The 21,103-nt window shown below is 39.4% G+C and overlaps 1 protein-coding gene across 11 annotated transcripts in view; it reads right to left on the bottom strand.

The window, feature by feature from the left end:
- LOC140728102 (intermembrane lipid transfer protein VPS13B-like) overlaps positions 1-10,274 on the bottom strand; it is a 1,021,046-nt gene extending 1,010,772 nt beyond the window's left edge. For all 11 annotated transcript variants that reach the window (XR_012099001.1, XR_012099002.1, XR_012099004.1 and 8 more), the window contains exons 1-3: positions 10,099-10,274; positions 7,047-7,211; positions 5,890-6,033 (exon numbers count right to left, since the gene is read on the bottom strand). Coding sequence is in view for 8 of the 11 variants with exons in the window: in XM_073046336.1 (XP_072902437.1) it covers positions 5,890-6,033; positions 7,047-7,193 (291 nt within the window). In the remaining 3 variants the exon portion in view is untranslated. The remainder of the gene's footprint in view (positions 1-5,889; positions 6,034-7,046; positions 7,212-10,098) is intronic.
- Between the last annotated feature and the right edge of the window lie 10,829 nt (positions 10,275-21,103).

Below are 21,103 nucleotides of genomic sequence, written 5' to 3'. Positions count from 1 at the left end.
TTTTAGAAAGTCCTTTGACAAAATTCCACATGGCAGGCTGACCGGGAAGGTTAGGTCACATGGGATTCAGGGAGAGCTAACAAGGTGAATTCAGAATTGGCTCAATGATAAGTATCAAGTGATGGTTGAAGACTGATTCTCCAACTGAAGGCCCGTGGCTGTTGAAGTGCCCCAAGGGTCAGTGTGGGACTCCTGCTATTCATTATTTATATAAATTATTTGGATATGAATGTAATGTATATAGCATGCTTCGCAAATTTGCTGGTGATGCTAATTTAGTGGTCTTATTGATAATGAAGCAGGTAATAATGAAATGAAAAGAGATCTTGATCAGTTAGGGAGATGGGCTGAAAAATGAAAAATGGATTACAGCTTGGATCAATGTAAGGTTATCAATGCCCACCTTACAAACAAGCATTGGGAAACCTTGCAAGATGAAATTACCAGCTTCAGCAGCATTGCAAGTATCTTCTACCATGTGGGAATCCTGTCTGCGGCAAAATCAGTGCATCTTGCAGAGAAATTTGAATTAGGTTTATTGCCCTGGTTTAACTGCACATTGTCCTCGGTTGGCCTATATTTTTATTTAAATATATTGTCACCCTGGCATATTTTTGACTTGCAAACTGTTCAAGTTACAAACAGTTCTCAAGAACGGAGACCTATTGTAATCAGGGGAGGAGCTATATTCTTGAAACAGTATAAACAGGACGGTCTGCACCTGGGTTGGACTGGAACCAATGTCCTAGGGGGAGCGTTTGCTACTGCTATTCAGAAGGCTTTAAAGTAATGTGGCAGGGGGATGGGAACAAGTGCAAAGAGACAGAGGGGTGTAAAATGAGGGTAGAAGCAAAAAGTAGTAAGGTGAAAAGTAAAAGTGGCAGGCAGGCAAATCCAGGGCAAAAAGAGCCACTTTTCTACATAATTGTATAAGGACTAAGAGTGTTGTAAAAACAAGCCTGGAGGCTTTGTGTGTCAATGCGAAAAGCATTTGTAACAAGGTGGATGAATTGAATGTGCAAATAGTTATGAATGAATATCATATCGTTGGGATCACAGAGACATGGCTCCAGGGTGACCAAGGATGGGAGCTCAACATCCAGGGATATTCAATATTCAGGAGGGATAGACAGGAAAAAAAAGGAGGTGGGGTAGCATTGCTGATTAGAGAGGAGATTAACGCAATAGAAAGGAAGGACATTAGCCTGGAGGATGTGGAATCAATATGGGTAGAGCTGCATAACACTAAGGGGCAGAAAACACTGGTGGGAGTTGTGTACAGGCCACCTAACAGTAGTAATGAGGTTGGGGATGGCATTAAACAGGAAATTAGAAATGCGTGCAATAAAGTAGTTATAATGGGTGACTTCAATCTACATATAGATTGGGTGAACCAAATTGGTAAGGGTGCTGAGGAAGAGGATTTCTTGGAATGTATGCGGGATGGTTTTCTGAACCAACATGTCAAGGAGCCAACTAGAGAGCAGGCCATTCTAGATTGGGTATTGAGCAATGAGGAAGGGTTAGTTAGTAATCTTGTTGTGCAAGGTCCCTTGGGTAAGAGTGACCATAATATGGCTGAACTCTTCATTAAGATGGAGAGTTACATAGTTAATTCAGAAACAAAGGTTCCGAACTTAAAGAAGGGTAACTTTGAAGGTATGAGACGTGAATTAGCTAAGATAGACTGGCAAACGATACTTAAAGGGTTGACGGTGGATATGCAATGGCAAGCATTTAAAGATCGCATGGATGAACTACAACAATTGTTCATCCCAGTTTGGCAAAAGAATAAACCAGGGAAGGTAGTGCACCCGTGGCTGACAAGGGAAATTAGGGATAGTATCAAGTCCAAAGAGGAAACATATAAATTAGCAAAAAAAAGCGGCACACCTGAGGACTGGGAGAAATTTAGAGACCAGCAGAGGAGGACAAAGGGCTTAATTAGGAAAGGGAAAAAAGATTATGAGAGAAAGCTGGCAGGGAACATAAAAACTGACTGTAAAAGCTTTTATAGATACGTGAAAAGAAAAAGATTGGTCAAGACAAATGTAGGTCCTTTACAGTCAGAAACAGGTGAATTGATCATAGGGAACAAAGACATGGCAGACCAATTGAATAACTACTTTGGTTCTGTCTTCACTAAGGAGGACATAAATAATCTTCTGGAAATAGTAAGGGATCGAGGGTCTAGTGAGATGGAGGAACTGAGGGAAATACATGTTATTAGGGAAGTGGTGTTAAGTAAATTGAAGGGATTAAAGGCAGATAAATCCCCAGGGCCAGATGGTCTGCATCCCAGAGTGCTTAAGGAAGTAGCCCAAGAAATAGTGGATGCATTAGTGATAATTTTTCAAAACTCCTTAGATTCTGGATTAGTTCCTGAGGATTGGAGGGTGGCTAATGTAACCCCACTTTTTAAAAAAGGAGCGAGAGAGAAACCGGGGAATTATAGACCGGTTAGTCTGACATCGGTGGTGGGGAAAATGCTAGAGTCGGTTATCAAAGATGTGATAACAGCACATTTGGAAAGAGGTGAAATCATCGTACAAAGTCAGCATGGATTTGGGAAAGGAAAACCATGTCTGACGAATCTTACAGAATTTTTTGAAGATATAACTAGTAGAGTGGATAGGGGAGAGCCAGTGGATGTGGTATATTTAGATTTTCAAAAGGCTTTTGACAAGGTCCCACACAGGAGATTAGTATGCAAACTTAAAGCACACGGTATTGCGGGTATGGTATTGATGTGGATAGAGAATTGGTTGGCAGACAGGAAGCAAAGAGTGGGAGTAAACTGGACCTTTTCAGAATGGCAGGTAGTGGGGTACCACAAGGCTCAGTGCTGGGACCCCAGTTGTTTACAATATATATTAATGATTTAGACGAGGGAATTAAATGCAGCATCTCCAAGTTTGCGGATGACACGAAGCTGGGCGGCGGTGTTAGCTGTGAGGAGGATGCTAAGAGGATGCAGGGTGACTTGGATAGGTTAGGTGAGTGGGCAAATTCATGGCAGATGCAATTTAATGTGGATAAATGTGAGGTTATCCACTTTGGTTGCAAGAACAGGAAAACAGATTATTATCTGAACGGTGGCCGATTAGGAAAAGGGGAGATGCAACGAGACCTTGGTGTCATTGTACACCAGTCATTGAAGGTGGGCATGCAGGTACAGCAGGCAGTGAAAAAGGCAAATGGTATGTTGGAATTCATAGCAAAAGGATTTCAGTACAGGAGCAGGGAGGTTCTATTGCAGTTGTACAAGGCCTTGGTGAGACCGCACCTAGAATATTGTGTGCAGTTTTGGTCCCCTAATCTGAGGAAAGACATTCCTGCCATAGAGGGAGTACAGAGAAGGTTCACCAGATTGATTCCTGGGATGGCAGGACTTTCATATGAAGAAAAACTGGATCGACTAGGCTTATACTCACTGGAATTTAGAAGATTGAGGGGGGATCTTATTGAAATGTATAAAATTCTAAAGGGATTGGACAGGCTAGATGCAGGAAGATTGTTTCCGATGTTGGGGAAGTCCAGAACGAGGAGTCACAGTTTAAGGATAAAGGGGAAGACTTTTAGGACCGAGATGAGGAAAAACTTCTTCAAACAGAAAGTGGTGAATCTGTGGAATTCTCTGCCACAGGAAACAGTTGAGGCCGGTTCATTGGCTATATTTAAGAGGAAGTTAGATATGGCCCTTGTGGCTAAAGGGATCAGGGGGTACGGAGAGAAAGCAGGTACAGGGTTCTGAGTTGGATGATCAGCCATGATCATACTGGATGGCGGTGCAGGCTCGAAGGGCCGAATGGCCTACTCCTGCACCTATTTTCTGTGTTTCTATGTTTCTATGAAACCCTTCCAGCAAGTCTTTCATGCAACCCTGCTAGACCTTTAATTTTTTTTCTGAAATACTGTAAGCAAAATTGTATACAATACTCCAGTTTGGCTTTATCAGTGTTACATAAACATTCAATTTTATTTTAAGCTATCTTTCAGATGACAGATTAATCCAATACTTCATCTGTTCCCTGCTAGATAAAAATGAGCAACTCCATAATAACTTGAACCCATATAGAACTTTTAACATAATAGAACAACTCAAGATGCTTCACAGCAGCATTATGAAACAAAATCTGATACCAAGTCATGAAAGCAGAGAATAGAGCTGATGGCTAAGAGGTCGACCTAAAAAAAATGGTTTACAGAAGGACGATAGCTTAAAGGGAGAAAGGTTAACAGAAAGACACGTTAACAACAAAATACAGCAAGCATAGGATCTGTTAAATAATCATTATTCTCAAATCTACTGCTAACTACTCATTTATGCCCTCACTTGAACATTTTAATCCATTTCATGATCCTACCCTGTATCATTACCCTTCACATAGGAAGTAAAACATTTAGGAATTTTTGGCAGGAATCATCCTCACTCCAGTTGCTGATCTCACCTGTTTTAGCATATCCTCTCCTCATAAAGATTAACTTTATTTATCACATGTACATTGAAATGTACAGTGTTATGTACTGGGGGCAGTCCATAAGTTTCTGACACCAAAATAGCATGCCCACAATTTACAAACTCTAACCCCTAGGTCTCTGGAATGTGGAATGTTCCTGAGCTGAAGAGTATTTATTTATAGCATTTTCAATTCTTATTACTACCTACAACTAGCTCTCCCAAAATCTTTTACCCTTCATGGTGCCTGCAACCCCAGTTGTTGTGACACCATCTCACATAATTCTGACATACAAGCATCAATGTGCATTCATTTCTTTTCTTCAAAACTGATGAGTGATCACTCACAGTATGAAGTTATTAGTTATCATCGTTATGTGCTATGTCGTATGACATGGGCCATCACGGTCTTCCATCCATGACATTGTTTTTTTGCAAATTTTTCAACAGAAGTGGTTTGCCATAGCCTTCTTCTGGGCAGTGTCTTTACAAAACTGGTGACCCCAGGCACAATCAATACTCCTCAGAAATTGTCTGCCTGGCATCAGTGGTCACATAACCAAGACTTGCAATATGCACCAGTTGCTCATATGACAATCCACCACCTGCTCCCATGGCTTTATGTGACCCTGATCGGGGAGCTAATCAGGTGCTACATCTTGCCCAAAGGTGACCTGCAAGCTAGCAGTGGGAAGGAACATCTGGTAAAGACATATCTCCACCCCGCCACACAATTGTTATAAAACTATTTAAGTTTGGTAACTTTTTCAAAGGCACATTTTAATTAATCTTGTACAGGAAGGAATTAAGCCTTCCCCCCCCCCCCCCACCCCCACCACCCCCGTTGTTCTAACTCCTACTCTTCCTAGGTTTTAAATATTGATACTTAAAGAAACAAAGACTGTCCACGTTATTCAGTAGTTATTCCATATTTAATCTCCAATTAAATCTTCCAGACAACAAAAATTCCAGAATATCAGTTTAATCTCATTATTATATTGACTGATTCCCTCATATGATGATTCTATAAGCACAGGAATAACTTGTGATGATAAATAAGGGACCAACTGCAGATACATTCTGTATGCTTTCAATTCCATTCCAAACAAAATATTTTTCTTAACTTTGTTGCAATGTTGACCTACTTTACACATATTTCAACAATATTCAAACAGTCCTCATTCATAAAAACGCATCAACATAAAATCAAAAAATATTAGTTTTTAATTATAATATTTGTGCCTAGCAACTTGACTATATTCCTTGGGTGTTGGCCATTTCAATAAATATTATTGTTTCTTATTGTTCCTCTTATCCATCCGTGCTTTAAAAAGTAGCTTTCAGTAAAAGGATGATTTAAGAATTCAAAAGTTAAAGGAAATAATTCACATTTGGATAATAATGAATATAAATATCCAATGCTAACTTACATGTGCATCATCTTTTAGCTTGAGAATACATTCCATAGTATTTATGGTGATAACAACAGGCTCGGAACCCAACTTTGTCCATGGCACATGAATCCTTAACTCATGAATTTGTCCACTCAAAAAGGTGAATGGTAATTTCAACTCCTGTAAAACAATACATTTGACATTAAATGTTTTGTTCACTGTAAAACAACATACAATACGATGATCAACTATTGAAATAAAGGGCTTCAAATTTCAAACAAAAATTATTAGGTATATATTATTATGTGGCAAGGTGTAAAGAAGCAGGACATACCTTGCCTACATAGTATCTGTGAAGGTACGTTCACTAATTTAGCAGAAAAGTTTTAGTTTCTTTTTATATAAATGTAAGTATTCCAAAAAAGTTTGAAATCTGAAACAGTTTCAAAAGGTCTAGAATACAAAGGCAGGGATGTGATGCTGAGGCTTTATAAGGCATTGGTGAGGCCAGTGCCTTGAGTATTGTGAACAGCTTTGGGCTCCTCATCTAAGAAAATATGTGCTGGCATTGGAGAGGGCTCAGAGGAGGTTCATAAGGATGATTCCAGGAATGAAAAGGTTATCATATGAGGAACATTTGATAGTTTTCGGTCTGTACTTGCTGGTGCTTAGAAGGATGAGGGGGGGATCTCATTGAAACTTTCTGAATGTTGAAAGGCTGTAACATAATAGGTGTGGAAAATATATTTCCCATGGTGGGGGAGCCTAGGACAAGAGGGCATAGCCTCAGGATAGAGAGGTGTCCATTTAAAACAGAAATGCACAGCAATTTCTTTCGCCAGCGGGGGGTGAACTTGTGGAATTTATTACCACAGGCAGTTGTGGAGGCCAGGACGTTGGGTGTATTTAAGGCAGAGCTTGATAGCTTCTTGATTGGACACAGCAGGTTACGGGAAGAAAGCTGGGGTATGAGGCTGAGGAGGGGGGAAAAGGATCAGCCATGATTGAATGGCAGAGCAGACTCATTGGGCCAAATCGCCTAATTCTGCTCCTATGTCTTATAGTCTTATGTTCAATCTGAAATCTTTTGTGCTTATTAACTTAGATAATATCTAAAACATGTTAACTTAAAACTTATTTACTTCAAACAGCAGTGATCATCATTCAAATTAAAATTGAAACCAAGTCCATACCTGTTCCAGCACATCAAGTTTCAATTCCAGTTTACTCAGCACCACATCACCTCCCCATAATGACAGTTGAAGATCAGATGGTTTCAGATTCTTGATGTAACGATTCACATAGCTCATCAAGATCGGAGTCACGTAAGACTCCAACATTCTGTAAATCTTCTATTGCTATGAATACAAAAATAAAAGTGAAGCATCCATCACTACATTAAATATATCGCAAGTTCCAATTTTATCTGAATTCATCCATTTGAAAATAATATGAATTCCAGTTGAATACTTTTCTAGTCTTTATCTTAGCACGCCATTGTTCAAGTGGTTTCAGTTGGCAAGAGGTCTAAATAATTGTTGAAAATTGCCCATTAAACATTGCTTCTGAAGTAACCCTACATTATTTTTCATGTATGGGTTGAGTACTTCTTATCAGATTCCAAAATAAGAAACGCTCCAAAATTTGAAATTTTTTTTTGAGCACAGACATGACATCACAAATGGAAAATTGCACAAGGCACTAAGAAGGTTCCCAGGGGACGCACAGGTCTCTGTGTGCCACAGACAGTTCTGAGACCCACAAATGTAATGAACAGAACTTAAAGAAAAATAGAAAACCACTGCATAAAGCAAATAAATGAAGATCTCCATTGTGTATTGAAGGAGTCGATTTGTCAGCAGAGTGAACATATGATGTTTAACTGTATGCTGATCAGGAAACAAGCAAAGATCTACCACGATGAACTGAAAATTGATAGTAACTGGATATTCAGCAGGCTGGTTGCAGAAATTCAAGAAAAGAGACAGCAGTAATTTTTTAAAGATTTGTGGTAATAAAGCATCTGCTATTCACAAAGCAGCAGAGAAATTCATTGATGAGTTTGCCAAGATCATCACTGATAAAAATCCAACAGTACATCAATCAACTCGCATGTGTGACGAACAAGTGTAAGACAAACACTGCTTACTAGTAGCACATAAATTCAGAGTCAGAAATTATGGTGATCACAAGTTATGTCATTATATATTACAAAGTCCAAGAAAATCTAAAATCCAAAACACTTCCAGCCCCAAGCATTTCAGATAAGGTGTACTTAACCTGTAGTTTACTCCTGTGACTGTAGATTAACAATTGTTCTTGATGTTTTATATAGATGGATAGATATACTTTGAACAATTATTTATTAAAACAGAGCATTTTCTTGTGAGTCAAAAATCATTTCAAGGGTATGACTTCCAACTCAAAAGTACTGTTTGTACAGCTGCTCAACTCATGGGATGTCTTTGACTTGGACTTTTACCCAGATAGTAAGTACCTTTCTGGTTAGGAAACCATGTTGAGCTGATGTAATCAAGACATTAGGTATTGCATATTATTACACTGTCATTCTACCATTGCCCTAGTAAGGCTTTGCATTTAAACAATAATATAAATTAATTATAACTCACTGACAATAGGGAACAACAGATTGTGAAATAGTGAAGTTAGTGCTTATCTTAGTCCTTGTGGACACACTGTACAATTCTGCAAAAGTTCCTATTCACTGATGCATCAAAGCGGAATGGTAGGTGTTTATGGAGTAATACCCGACAGAGAAAGGCAATTTGGATTATTCAGTTCATGCCTATCAGCAAGTACCCCTGTACTGTCAGAACCTAACATTTGATATATGTTTGATCAATTTGAATTCAACTGTTGAACAACTTCTCAGAAGAACAAAACATGCTAAATTCAATTATAAGACTAATAAGTCTTATCCATGGCAGTTGGCAAACATGACTGTGCTGCTAATGGACTAAGATGTGAACTCCCAGGCCCTGGGCCTGGTCCTGGTCCTGAAACAAACTGCCACAAAATGTTGTGCTCTCAATCAAGTCTTTTTATGGAGATCAAATGAGTTGAGCAAGTGTCTAACACCGCACCCAAATCCAGCCAGATTGCCTGTCTGCATTCAAGATCTTACATGAATAGTAACACTTCAGTAAATATACCATAGTGTGACAACTTGCTCTGATTTGATGTGATATAATGGAACTTTTTAAAAAGACTTTAAAACACAAATGTTCTGAGAAGGTAGTATAATTCAATTTAAGACTCTACCATCAATAAAAGAGCTAATCGAGAAATAGGTTTCTATTTAAAAGTAATTTGACAAAACAATAATAAATCAAGCAGCCTGCTTTTAACAATGGTGGTGATGATACTGGCATGTTTGAATTAGAGGCATATTCGATCTTGTGCTAACACCAAAGCCAGAGCCAGCCAATGTTTGCACATTTAGATAGTTGAAATACCAAGCAACTATATTCTGCCCCTTGTTAATACAATATTCCCATGTCCTCGCTCAGTAAAGAATAACAGCAGCTTCCTCGGAATGACTCCTAAAACACCGAGAAAGTATCATCTGATAACGGCATTGGACATTGGTTTCTACGAGCCACATGTATTTTCTTCTTCCGATATTTGGTTCTTTATTACTTTTAAATAGCCAAAACAAATCAAACTTATGTTTTAATTTGCTAGCATAGTAGGTTTTCCATGCGTAGTATTTGGAAAACAATTAGCAACAATAAAGATTCAAGGCATAAAGCAACAGGTAGATGCTTCCGGAAAGCAAATGTAAGCAGGTCCTAGCTTCTCCTACAGAACCAGACTTGAGCACAGCATCTGAAGTATACTTTGTGTTTACTTGAGCCAAGGAAGTTGAAATCAGCATTTAAAGATCATATTGTATTTTGATACTGGAAGAAAGCCACTTAACTGCGGCTGGGTCTGACTGCAAGACGAATGCATCGGTCTCGCAGAACTGCGGCCAATCCTATGCATCTGTCATAAACAATTTACATGTCGAAATATAATAAAGTCAGGTCCCACAAAATGAGCTGACACGAGGGATCAATTTAACCAGTTGTTAAGTTGTTTCAGGTATATTGTAAGTTAACAAAAATAAACGAAGTACAGAGGTATGCGTCATCCCTTAACCGGTCACTGGGTCAAACCAGGTCTCCCTGGGGTTAAGGAATAGTGTGAACAAGGCCCAAGAAAACTCCTCAAGAGACGCACCTCTGCCTGAGATCACAGGAGCGCGGCTTGTCATCGGGAACCGCCAGGCCACCAACGGCCAGCTAAAGTTAGCGCCTAGTTCCGAACACACGTTGAAATGCCGCTTCCTCCAACATCCTCCTCCTGCTGTCACTAACGCTTCTCCACAGGAGGACCAACGCCGGTCTCTTCCAATATCCCGAAGCGCAACGCTCCCGCGCGGCTGCGCCTGCGCAATCTTCCAACCTCGGCCACCACCTGCGTTCAACGCGATGCAAAAACGGGCGCGCGTCATTTCCGACGGCCCGGCTCGTGCTGAGAGGCGGGACTATTATGGTGGTGGCGTATGTGTATTGTGCTCAGGGAATAAATACATGGTGGGAATCGGGACGATTGTCGAGTGTGAACAATCCTTTACACAAACGTTATAGCAATGGCCAACGATACTGGTAGTACTCCTGTCTCCTCAGTATCCGGGAACTGGAGCTCGAGGCCCCTACCGCCCGGGGCTCTGACCGATCTTCCATTGAACCGGGGCTGAGGTAACACCCCTTTCATCCATTCCCCGGTTCTCGTTAAAGTCTCGTCTCTCTCACTCTCCAAAGAGGCTGATTAACAGCAGTTTCTAGTTATATTTCAGCTTTCCACCATCTATTCTTGAATTTTGTTCTTGGGTGCAATGCAACTGGGTTTTTAACCGCAGGACTATCGCTGGCATGCATTCATTTGAAAGGGTAAAGGGATCTTTTTCAAACACACACTTCAGTTTGAATTTTACATGCAATCTTTGCTGGTAAGAGTTGCTCGTTTTACAACCAAGAAACTGCAAGAGTTTAAAACGATGTCCTCTTTGTCGCAAAGTTCAGTCCTACGTCGCAAGTACGTTAATACTTTTTGTATTGAAGCTCTTAGTTTCATCCCACCCCCTCCGGTCTTCTATCATTTCGCATTTCCCCCTCTCTTTCCCCCCCCACCCCCACTACTACTTTCAAATCTCTTAGTATCTTTCCTTTCAGTGAGTCCTGACGAAGGGTCTCGGCCCGAAACGTCGACAGTGCTTCTTATAGATGCTGCCTGGCCTGTTCCACCAGCATTTTGTGTGTGTTGTTTGAATTTCCAGCATCTGCAGATTTCCTCGTGTTAATACTTTTTGTACAAGCGTACATTTTAATATAGTTTGAAGAATTATGAAATAAAAGTTTTATTTCATTACAAAGCTGAATGCATGTGTATTGGACTGGGTTGATCAGGCCCAAAAAAAACAAATAATTTGAGTGTCCAGGAGAGGTAGTAAGAAGTGTACGAGCACAACAGAGTAACTTAAACCTAATTATCATAAAATAGAGAGCACAAATAATCCATATAAAACACTACGTAGTATTGTCACAAAGATTTCAGGGCTCAGGGTTCTTAGTCGCTACTCGATTGTCGCTTCTGTCAGGGGACTTTATTAGTGCTGTTGTTGGGGGAACTCTGAATTCTGACTCGTGAAAGCACTGTGTCCGTCCTAGGCATCAATCGCAATCCCTTGGTCTGGGTGAAGTCCCAAGAACCGAGCAAAAGGTGCCTCAATAAATAGGAGTTCAATACATAAGCATAGCGAGACAGAGACAGGTAAATTATTTCACCTTTTCTCATGCCACTAACTCAGCATGGTTTCTTTCATTCAAACAACTTGTGTTCGGTAGACATCCTGATGCCACTGTGCCTGAAGCCAAGGAAGACTCCAGCTGCTATCAATAAACATTAGACATTAACAACCCTGCAGTGTTTATACTTGTACAGACACAGTGACACCTTACGGTTTGCGAGCTAACAGTGTCACTTGGAGCTCTTCAGACTTTCATCCAATATTTGACAAAATTTAATACATCAGAACAACTTATATTAATATTTAACAGTTTTATTTGGAAAGTTTATAAGTGAGAAACAATGTGAAGTTTTAATAAGACCATAAGATATAGGAGCAGAATTGGGCCATTTGGCCCATCCAGTATGCTCTACCATCTTATTTCAGTTGATTTATTATCCCTCTCAGCCCCATTTTCCTGCCTTCTCCCTGTAACGTTCGATACCCTGATTAATCAAGAACCTATCAACCTCCACTTTAAATGTACTCAATCTTGGGCTGCAGAGCCATCTCTGGCAATGAATTCCACAGATTCGCCACCCTCTGGCTGAAGAAATATCTCCTTATCTTTGTTCTTAATGAATGTCTCTCTATTCTAAGTCTGTATCTTCTGGTCCTAGACTCAATCACTATAGAAATTGTTCTCTTGAGATCCACTCAATCTAGGCCTTTCAATATTCAATAGGTTTCAATGAGATTCCCCCTCATTCTTCTAAACTCCAGCAAGTCCAGGCCCAGAGCCATCAAATGCTCCTCATACATTAACCCTTTCATTCTCAGAATCATTCTTGTGAACCTCCTGTGGACCCTCTCAGCACACTTTATGATGTGCATTTGACGTTCTATGGCATATGAGTGAGAAATGAAATCATTGAAAGAAGCACAAATGAGAAGGCCAACGAGAGAACTAATAGAAGCAAATGTCAAGAACCAGTATGCAAGGATCCAGGAAGGTTCAATAAGCGTTTCAATAACAAGCATAAAGCTAGCAAATGTTCATCTTATTAAATTCAATTCCAAATTTATTAATTTCAATTCAGTAATCAATGAAGCTTTTTGCTGTTTTGTGAATTCTGCCTGTCTTCTAGTGAATCAATTCTCCAAGGTAGAAACAGAAATAAGGACCGAGAAAGGGCATGGATTGGGAGCTTTCATAAAGAGTAGGTTGGCCACACCACTGGCTGTCTTCACACCACTGAGCACACCCCTTTTTTTGTTTGCTATAACTGATTGATTCATAACAAATCCAGCAGCTCAAAATTAAGCATGTGTCAGCAATAAAATTATATTCCACAACAGTTTTTAACCTCATTGCTTGTCATTCCTTGCTACAGGCTGCTGGAAGTATTTCAGTTTTCAACTTTTGGAAATCTATATAATGAGATAGCTTGGGGATAGAACCCAAGTCTAAACACTAAATTCCATTTACATTACATGTACAGCTTATACATATACTCTGAAGTTAGTGTTATATAATATTTTAAAATAATTTTGTGACTGAAACAATAATATGTACATTGAACCATCAGAAAAGTAAGCTGTCACTACCTCAGCCACTCGTGTTGACAGCGGCTGTTTGGCATCGCCTTCATACCCATCTCTAAATTTATGTGCGACTGGCAAGCAGTCTTTGTCTTATACTTGATCATCATACATATGTACTAATAGCAAAAATTATTAAATACTATTAACATAAAGAAAATATAATGTGTGCAGGATAACAAAGGCAGCACAGCAGTATTGGGAGAATACCTGAATAGGTTGTTAAGCAACAACAAACAACAGTAGGGTTTCAGTCTTCAGCTATGATGCTGTGTTTTGATTAAAAGTTACAGTACATTGTATGTGTATTTAACTTTTTTTTTAGGTTTTATATAGGTATAAAATCAAAAGATTGATTTTAAATACAATGAAAATTGTGAGAAAAGGAAACATTTTATTTTTAATGCAAGAATGCACTGGTCATGTTAAACTCAAATTTGGGATTTTCGTGGCAATGAAATTCAGATTTCACACAAAAACTATGTATTGTAATTACAAAAAAAAATCTAACGTTTTCCACTTACAAAATAAGTTAAATGCAGCACCAAACAATACACCTACATCAGGTCTGAGAAACTTGAGGGAGAAGGTACATCATTATTGACATCATTGTGAGGAGGAACAGTAGAAGCAGTTGAGGGACCTGGAAGCTGATGCTTTTGGGATGAGGAGGCACTGTGCTGGATGGCTTTTTAAAATGTTTCTTCCAGTGTCATCTGCCTCATTAACAAAGATTTTTGTCATAATAATCTTCCTTTGATTTTATAAACTGACATGATTTCTTGTTCTATTTAACAAGAAATGCTGTCCTTCAATAAGTCCGTTGTGTTTTCACCATTTTGTCTATGGGCACCTTTTCTACTGTGTTAACAATATGATCTTCAGTGTTCGTGATCAGTACATGCTTATCACTGCAAATCTTTAAAAATTTAATGCAGTGTAGTACTTTTCTATTTTCATTAACCAGCTTAGAACTTTTAACAGTTTGACTTCAGTTTCTTCACATCATAGATACTGGTCATTCCAAAACCAAACTCCTCTGTCAGATGCTTCACACTTACACCACGATCAAGTTTTTCCAATAACTTGTCTTTCTGTGTTATAGCTAAACATAAGTGCCTCCTGTTTTTCTTTTCACTATTACCCATAAAGGTAATTTTTACATTTTCAATAATATCTTCACTGCACAGAGCAGAGATTAAGACATGATAATCACTGTGAGTAATGCACGAAGGTCTGGCTATGATGACTGCTGAAAACAAACTGGCACCAACTGGGCCCCACTCAGGGTGTGTGAGATCACTCTCAGAATTGTCTGTGGTGTTCAGAAACCTACACATTGCCTGAAAACCTTCCCAGCACCTTGTGGAATTTTCAATTTGTGACATCATGTCAGCGCTCCAAAAATTTCATATCTTGGAGGTTTTTGGATACTGGATTTTCAGGTAAGTGGTCTCAAAGGCTCTCCACACAGCCTTGGACCACCTGGACAATGCAAATACCCATGTCAGGATGCTGTGTAGCTCAGCATTTAACACCATCATTCCTGCAGTCCTGATCAAAAAGCTGCAGAGCCTAGGCCTTTATACCTGTCCCTGCAACTGGATCTTCGACTATCTAACTGGAAGAACACAATCTGTGTGAATTGAAAGTAACGTCTCCATCTCGCTGACAATTAACACTGTAGTGTTCCACAGGGATGTCTGCTTAGCCCACTGCTCTATTCTTTCTATACACATGACTGTGTGGCTAGGCGTAGCTCAAACAGCATCTATAAATTTGCTGCTGATACAACCTTTGTTGGCAGAATTTCAAATGGTGATGAAAGAGCGTACAGGAGTGAGATATGCCAGTTAATTGAGTGTTGTTGCAGCACAACCTTGCACTCAGCATTAGCAATACCAAAGATCTGACTGTGGACTTCAGAAAGGATAAGACGAAGGAATACAAATCAATCCTCATAGTGGGATCAGAAGTGGAGAGAGTTAGTAATATCAAGTTCCTGGGTGTCAATATCTCTGATTTTGAGGATCTAACATGGACACATATTGATGCAGCTATAAAGAAGGCAGTGCAGCATCTATATTTCATTAGAAGCCTCAGGAAATGTTATGATATTCACGGGAGATTTTAACATGCAGGTCCATTGGGAAAATCAGGTTGGTAATGGATCTCAAGAGAGTGAATTTGTTGAATGCCTACAAGCTGGCTTTTTAGAACACTTTGTCGTTGACCTACTTAGGGTATCACCTATACCGGATTGGGTATTATGTAATAAACCGGAGACGGTTAGGGAGCTTAAGGTAAAAGAACCCATGGAGCCAGTGATCACAATATGATCGAGTTCAACTTGAAATTTGAGAGGGAGAAAGTAAAGTCTGACATAGTAGTACTTTAGTGGAGTAAAGGAAATTACAGTAGTATGAGAGAGGAGTTGGCCAAAGTAAATTGGAAAGAGCTGCTAGCAGGGATGACAGCAGAGCAGCAGTGGTGTGAGTTTCTGGGAAAAATAAGGAAGGTGCAGGACAGATGCACTCCAAAAATGAAGAAATACTCAAATGGCAAAATAATACAACCATGGCTGACAAGGGATGTTAAAGTTAATGTAAAAACAAAAGAGAGGGCATACAACAAAGCAAAATCTAGTGGGAAGATAGAGGATTAGGAAGCTTTTGAAAACCGAAAGAGAGCAACTGAAAGAATCATTAGAAGGGGGAAGTTGAAATATGAAGATAAGCTAGCAAACAATATTAAAGTGGATAGTAAAAGCTTTTTCAAGTATGTAAAAAATAAAAGATGAGAGTGGATATAGGAGAATGAGCATGAAAGTAGCAAATGAAATATGTTGGAAAATGCATGGTCATGCACTTTAGTAGTAGGAATAAATGTGCAGACTATTTTCTAAACAGGGAGAAAATCAAAAAATCTGAGATGCAAGGGGACTTGTGAGTCCTTGTGCAGAACACAAGGTTAACTTGCAGGGTGAGTCAGTGGTGAGGAAGGCAAATGCTCGCATTCATTTCAAGAGGTCTAGAATACAAGAGAAGGAATGTGATGCTAAGGCTTTATAAGGCACTGGTGAGGTCTCACCTTGAGTATTGTGAACAGTTTTGGGCTCCTCTACTTAGAAGAGATGTACTGGCATTGGAGAGAGTCTAAAGGAGGTTCACAAGGATGATTCCAGGAATTAAAGGGTTATCGTACGAGGAACGTTTGATGACACTGGGTCTGTTCTCGCTGGAATTTAGAAAGATGAGGGGGGGATCTCATTGAAACCTTTCGAATGTTGAAAGGCCTAGACAGAGCAGATGGGAAAAAGATGTTTTCCATGGTGGGAGAAGCTTGGACAAGAGGGCAAAGCCTCAGGATAGAGAGACATCTATTTGAAACAGAAATGCAGAGAAATATTTTTGGCCAGAGGGTGGTGAATTTGTGGAATTTGTTACCACAGGCAGCTGTGGAGGCCAGGTCATGGGTGTATTTAAGGCAAAGCTTGATAGATTCTTGATTGGACACAGCATCAAAAGGTATAGGGAGAAGAGCAGGGAATAGGGTTTATGAGGAGAAAAAAGGATCAGGCAGAGCAGACTCAATGGACCAAATAGCCTAATTCTGCTCCTACATCTTATGGTTTATGGAGATTTGGTTTGTCAACTAAAACACCTGAAAACTTCTACAAATGTACAATGGAGAGCATGCTGACTGACTGCATCACCATTTATTGAGGGGAGCTACTGTACAAGATTGAAATAAATTGCAGAAACGTGTAAAATTAGTCAGCTCCTTCATGGGCACCAGCCTCTGTAGTATCCAGGACTCCTTCAAGGGGCGGTGCCTCAGGAAGGCAGCATCCATCATTAAGGATACCCATCACCCAGGTCATGCCCTCTTCACACTGTTACTGTCGGGAAGAAAGTAAAGAAACCTGAAGGCACAAGTTTAGTGATTCAGGAACAGCTTCTTCCCCTCTGCCATTCGATTTCTAAGTGGACATTGAACCCATGAACACTACTTCACTACTTTTTTTTAATTTCTGTTATTTTGCACTGCTTTAACTTAACTATTTAATAGACATATATATATACTTAGCGTAACTCAGTTTTTTTCTCTATTTATTTATCATGTATTTGTACTGCTGCCATAAAGTTAACAAATTTCACAACATATGCTGATGATATTAAATCTGATTCTGATTCATATATATATATATATCTACCAACCTGTGGAAGTGCCAATACATTTATCTTCCATCACCAGCAAATCACACTGCATTTCAGTTTCCACCTCCAAATCTACATTATCTGTGCTTAAAATCCAATTACCATTCTGATGCATCTTATGGCACAGCACTGCATTTCAAGTAAATGACTCCCCACCACCTCCTTGGATATTTAGAAACAGGTAATAACAGTTTTTCAGAGATAAGTGTAATTTATTGCTTTCAGCATTTGTATATTGTATATTCAAAGAAACTTGCAGGTGTGCAGTCTTTCAAACAGTTTTTTTTTGTAATTCGTAACTAGTTAAATAGTAATCTACAAGCCTCACAAATATAAACAAAAAGCAACATTATTGTATTCAAGAGCCCGTTTTAAAATTATAAAGCTGGTTCTATGCATTTTGCCTGGAAAATTTATACTAGAGCTACAAATTCATTGGCAGGAGAACTTCAGCGATTTCTGCTCACTCCAAGCATTGGGACGTTTAACTGTCCTTTTACTTTGGCTGTTTTAATAGATCAAGCAAATGCAGCACATACTAAATAATGGAATTCTGCAAAAAAAGCTTATCCTTCACAATAGCATTGTCATATATTCTTCCAGATCTGTTCTAGCATTTCATAATTATCATTTGAATTAGGGTGGATAAGACTTGCATCAGGATCTGGCAAATTCTGTTGTTTCTTTGTATATCTGGCAGATAAAATTCAGATGTCTGTTTCAGTTACCATATGCTGCATAACATTTTTGTAAAGTAAATAAATCTTTTAAAAATAAGTAATTCTTGTAATTGCTTGTTATTGTTCTGAAACCTTGTCCAGATAACTAAACTGTTTTAAATTTTAAAACAAATATTGGCCAGGTTTTCCCTCCCTGAGTATCAGCAAGTTTGGGATTCCCACCCAAGTGCGCACAAATGCAGTTTTAAATTTTTGTTCTTGCATTTACCAGTAGGTTTCACATTTATTGTTCAATACCAGTTGTCCTTAAAGTGGTGTTAAGTTTCTTATTGAAGTACTGCTCTCCTTCAAATGAAATTACCCTCCTAATACTTTTGAATAAGGAAGTTCCAGCTTTTGACCAACCTTGATGAAGAATAACAATGTATTTCCAAGTCAGAAAATTATTTTTGTTGAAGAGAGACCTGAAGGAATAATCATCCAATACACCTGCTATCCTTAGTTATAGATTTGGGCTTCTTTTCAGAACATGAAGGTAAGTAATTACACAATTTTTATATGCAGTACACAGTGTAACCACAATGTACCAGTGATGGAGGGAATATTTAGGATGGTATTCAGGAAATCCCCTCTTCTCATTGCTACCATCAAGGACAAGGTACAAAAGCCTGAAGGCGCACACTCAGTGATTCAGGACCCACTTCTTTCCTTCTGCCATACCATTCCTGAATAGTCACTGAACCCATGAACATTACCTTACTTTTTTTAAAATATTATTATTTCTGTTTTTGCACTATTTTAATCTATTCAATATACATATATATTTACTGTAATTGATTTTTTTGCTTTCTGTATTATGTACTGAACTGCTGCTGCCAAGTTATCAAACCTCACAACACGTGCCAGCGATAATTATTCTGATTCCTGTCGCACTCACATCCATCATTATGAAGTGTTTCAAGAGGCTTGTCATGAGGCACATCAAGACCCTGCTTGACCTCCTCACTGGACCCCCTGCAGTTCACATACCATCCCAACCAGTGAATAGATGATGCCATTGTCATCACCCTGCACCTGGTCCTAACCCACCTGGACAAAAAAGACAGGCACATTTGAATGTTGTTCATAGACTTCAGTTCAGCATTCAACACAATCATTCCTCAGAAACTGATTGGAAAGTTGAGCCTACTGGGCCTGAACATCTTCCTTTGCAACTGGATAATAGACTTCCTGACTGGGAGACCTCAGTCAGTCCAGATCAGAAGCAGCATCTCCAACACCATCACACTGAGCACGGGGGCTCCCCAGGGTTGCGTGCTCAATCCACTGCTGTTCACTCTGCTGACCCACGACTGTGCTGCAACACACAGCTCAAATCACATCATCAAGTTCGTCAATGACACAACCGTGGTAGGTCTATCAGCAAGAACAATGAGTCAGCATACAGAGAGGAGGTGTAGCGCCTAACGGACTGGTGGTTGTTGACCTCAGGAGGGCACGGAGCAACCACTCTCCACTGAACATCGATGGCTCCTCAGTAGAGATCGTTAAGAGCACCAAATTTCTTGGTGTTCACCTGGCGGAGAATCTCACCTGGTCCCTCAGCACCAGCTCCATAGCAAAGAAAGCCCAGCTGCATCTCTACTTTCTGCAAAGGCTGAGGAAAGTCCATTTCCCACCTCCCATCCTCATCACATTCCACAGAGGTTGTATTGAGAGCATCCTGAGCAGCTGAATCACTGCATGGTTCAGAAATTGCGCCATCTCGGATCCCAAGACCCTGCAGCGGATAATGAGGTCAGCTGAAAAGATCATCGGGGTCTCTCTTCCCGCCATTACAGACATTTACACTACATGCTGCATCCCCAAAGCAAACAGCATTATGAAGGACCCCACACACCCCTCATACAAACTCTTCTCCCTCCTGCCATCTGGGAAAAGGCTCCGAAGCATTCAGGCTCTCACGAACAGACTATGTAACAGTTTCTTCCCCCAAGCTATCAGACTCCTCAATACCCAGAGTCTGGACTGACACCATCTTACTACCCTCTACTGTGCCTATTGTCTTGTTTATTATTTATTGTAATGCCTGCACTGTTTAGTGCACTTCATGCAGTCTTCGGTAGGTCTGTAGTCTAGTGTAGCTTTTTTTGTGTTGTTTTTACGTAGTTCAGTGTAGTTTTTGTATTGTTTCATGTAACATCATGATCCTGAAAAATGTCTTGTTTTTACTGTGTACTGTACCAGCAGTAATGGTTAAAATGACAATAAAAGGTGACTTGACTTGACTTGACTTGAAACAACTTATTTCATGACATATGCCAGTGATATTAAACCTGATTTTGATCTCCCAGTTAAATAACTGTGTTCTTATGGATATTGTCAAGTTTCTTACTAGTGCTTGACTTAGTACTCATCCAAGCAAGTGACAAATATTAAATCATTGCACAATCACTCTCATCAATTGAAGTGAATCATTGCCACATGATACAGAATCTCTCAGCTGTTTTTGATGAGCTTACTAATGAATGCTGTCACATAGAGAACAGTTTAAATCAGACCTTACCTAACATTTTTTGTATGTATTATTTCAAAACCTTCTCGCATGTACATTCTATTAAGTTAACTTCTCAATTATTTTGTCAATTTGTTTTACCTATTTTTATTTACTGAAGATAATTTAACCCATTAGATTAACTTTGCTCAAACCTTTTTTTGATTAGTTTTGTCTCTAAATAGGTGGCCTTCAGACATTCTAACATGCAATTCTTGTTCCTTGTTATATCTTAGTTCCATCCACACTCACTTTTCCAGGTTGATATTGCATCCTTCATCATTAGGGCTTCCCTCTTTTGTCTGTCTTTTCAGTAGTCAACTATGGTCACCACACAGCCACATCCTTGTAACAGCAATTAGTCAGAACTATTTTATCCATTAGGTATCTGTTTGTTTTG

The sequence above is a fragment of the Hemitrygon akajei genome, chromosome 1, assembly GCF_048418815.1.
Source record: "Hemitrygon akajei chromosome 1, sHemAka1.3, whole genome shotgun sequence".
Taxonomy (NCBI): Eukaryota; Metazoa; Chordata; class Chondrichthyes; order Myliobatiformes; family Dasyatidae; genus Hemitrygon; species Hemitrygon akajei.
This window is presented reverse-complemented; position numbering and strand designations above follow the sequence as displayed.